At 52.0% G+C, this 2,500-nt stretch overlaps 1 protein-coding gene across 1 annotated transcript in view; it reads right to left on the bottom strand.

Annotated features, from left to right (window-relative positions):
• phex (phosphate regulating endopeptidase homolog, X-linked) overlaps window positions 1-2,500 on the bottom strand; it is a 37,118-nt gene that overhangs the window by 30,023 nt on the left and 4,595 nt on the right. Inside the window, exon 5 of the mRNA XM_083778575.1 lies at window positions 1-10. This exon is cut by the window's left edge and continues 74 nt beyond it. Within this exon, the coding sequence (XP_083634701.1) occupies window positions 1-10 (10 nt within the window). The remainder of the gene's footprint in view (window positions 11-2,500) is intronic.

The following is a 2,500-nucleotide window of genomic DNA, read 5'->3' as shown; positions in this document are numbered from 1 at the left end:
TCAAGAAGCTCTGAGGACACAAGGAGACAAGGAGTCAAGGACACAAGGAGACAAGGAGACACTAAAGATGAGGAACAAGGAGACACTATAGCGTCGCAGTCCCTCCCCCTTTCAGAACGACGAGTGGCCCAGGAAATAAAAACCCAATGCATTTCCCCATAGGCAGTTTTTATTTAATTTATTTAAAGACCTTTTAAGCGTCGTACGAAGCCAACTCTTGTCGTGACAAATCATGACAACACACAAGTTTTTTTCGGGCCAAACAAAGAATTAGAAAGTAGAAAAAAACGGCAGGTTACAACACTTTTTTTTGTTGTTTTTCTTCTTTGTAATTCTTTGTTTGGTCCAAAATATTGTGTGTGTTGTCAGGATTTGTCACGACAAGAGTTGGCTTCGTACAACGCTTAAAAGGTCTTTAAATAAATTAAATAAGAAATGCCTATGGGAAAAATGCATTGGGATTCATTTCCTGGGCCACTCGTTGTCCTTTCAGAACGACGAGTGGCCCAGGAAATGATTCTCCGTTCATTTTCTCCATAGGCTTTTCTTAAAGTATTTATTTAAAGGCGGTTACGCCGCGGACAAAGCCAACTCGGATCGTGACAAATCATCATGACAATGAACACAATGTTTTGGGCCGATCAAATAATTAGTAAGAAGAAAAACAAACAAATAGTGTTGTCTCCTGCCTTTGATTCACTTCTTTCAAATTATTTGATCGGCACAAAACATTGTGTTTGACCCGAACAAACCTCAGCTGTCTCCTTTCCAAGGCGAAGGAGCAGCGGTTCTACTCCGAGTCTCTCTCTCGCGTGACTGAACTTTCCCACCCTGTCTCTGAGGGAGACGCCAGGCAGCCACCCTGTCTCTGAGGGAGACCCCAGGCAGCCACCCTGTCTCTGAGGGAGACGCCAGGCAGCCACCCTGTCTCTGAGGGAGACCCCAGGCAGCCACCCTGTCTCTGAGGGAGACCCCAGGCAGCCACCCTGTCTCTGAGGGAGACGCCAGGCAGCCACCCTGTCTCTGAGGGAGACACCAGGCAGCCACCCTGTCTCTGAGGGAGACGCCAGGCAGCCACCCTGTCTCTGAGGGAGACCCCAGGCAGCCACCCTGTCTCTGAGGGAGACCCCAGGCAGCCACCCTGTCTCTGAGGGAGACGCCAGGCAGCCACCCTGTCTCTGAGGGAGACACCAGGCAGCCACCCTGTCTCTGAGGGAGACGCCAGGCAGCCACCCGTCTGTCTCTGAGGGAGACGCCAGGCAGCCACCCTGTCTCTGAGGGAGACCCCAGGCAGCCACCCTGTCTCTGAGGGAGACGCCAGGCAGCCACCCTGTCTCTGAGGGAGACCCCAGGCAGCCACCCTGTCTCTGAGGGAGACGCCAGGCAGCCACCCTGTCTCTGAGGGAGACGCCAGGCAGCCACCCTGTCTCTGAGGGAGACCCCAGGCAGCCACCCTGTCTCTGAGGGAGACCCAAGGCAGCCACCCTGTCTCTGAGGGAGACCCCAGGCAGCCACCCGTCTGTCTCTGAGGGAGACGCCAGGCAGCCACCCTGTCTCTGAGGGAGACGCCAGGCAGCCACCCTGTCTCTGAGGGAGACCCCAGGCAGCCACCCTGTCTCTGAGGGAGACGCCAGGCAGCCACCCTGTCTCTGAGGGAGACGCCAGGCAGCCACCCTGTCTCTGAGGGAGACGCCAGGCAGCCACCCTGTCTGTCTCTGAGGGAGACGCCAGGCAGCCACCCTGTCTCTGAGGGAGACGCCAGGCAGCCACCCTGTCTCTGAGGGAGACGCCAGGCAGCCACCCTGTCTCTGAGGGAGACGCCAGGCAGCCACCCTGTCTCTGAGGGAGACGCCAGGCAGCCACCCTGTCTCTGAGGGAGACGCCAGGCAGCCACCCTGTCTCTGAGGGAGACCCCAGGCAGCCACCCTGTCTCTGAGGGAGACCCCAGGCAGCCACCCTGTCTCTGAGGGAGACCCCAGGCAGCCACCCGTCGGAGAAAACGCATTTCGGCCACTTGTATTCACGACCTTATTCTTTGGGTCATGATGACCCACACCTCATGACCATATATATATACACACACGCACGCGCACAGTACCAGTGTTGTTTTCGTCGGCTAAAACTAAGACGAAAAATGTTCGTCGACTACCTTTTTTCACTGACTAAAACTAAATAAAAACTAATCTATGATGACTAAAACTAAGACTAAATATACTGACAATTTCGTCAACAAATAAAAACTAGACTAAAATGTTTAGGAAGGGACTAGTGGACAAGAGATCCAGTTGTATGCTGGGTTGAATGCTGAAAATACACTAGAACATTCCAGGTGACTAAAAATGTGACTAAAAGAGACTATGACTAAAACTAAAATAGAAATCATAGGATTTTAGTCGACTAAATATCATAGGATTTTGGTCGACTAAATATCATAGGATTTTAGTCGACTAAATATCATAGGATTTTAGTCGACTAAATATCATAGGATTTTAGTCGACTA

Source organism: Protomyctophum parallelum (genome assembly GCF_964188405.1).
Source record: "Protomyctophum parallelum genome assembly, chromosome: 12".
In the NCBI taxonomy this organism is placed as follows: Eukaryota; Metazoa; Chordata; class Actinopteri; order Myctophiformes; family Myctophidae; genus Protomyctophum; species Protomyctophum parallelum.
The sequence above is the reverse complement of the archived record's forward strand: the minus strand, read 5'-3'. Positions and strand labels throughout refer to the sequence as shown.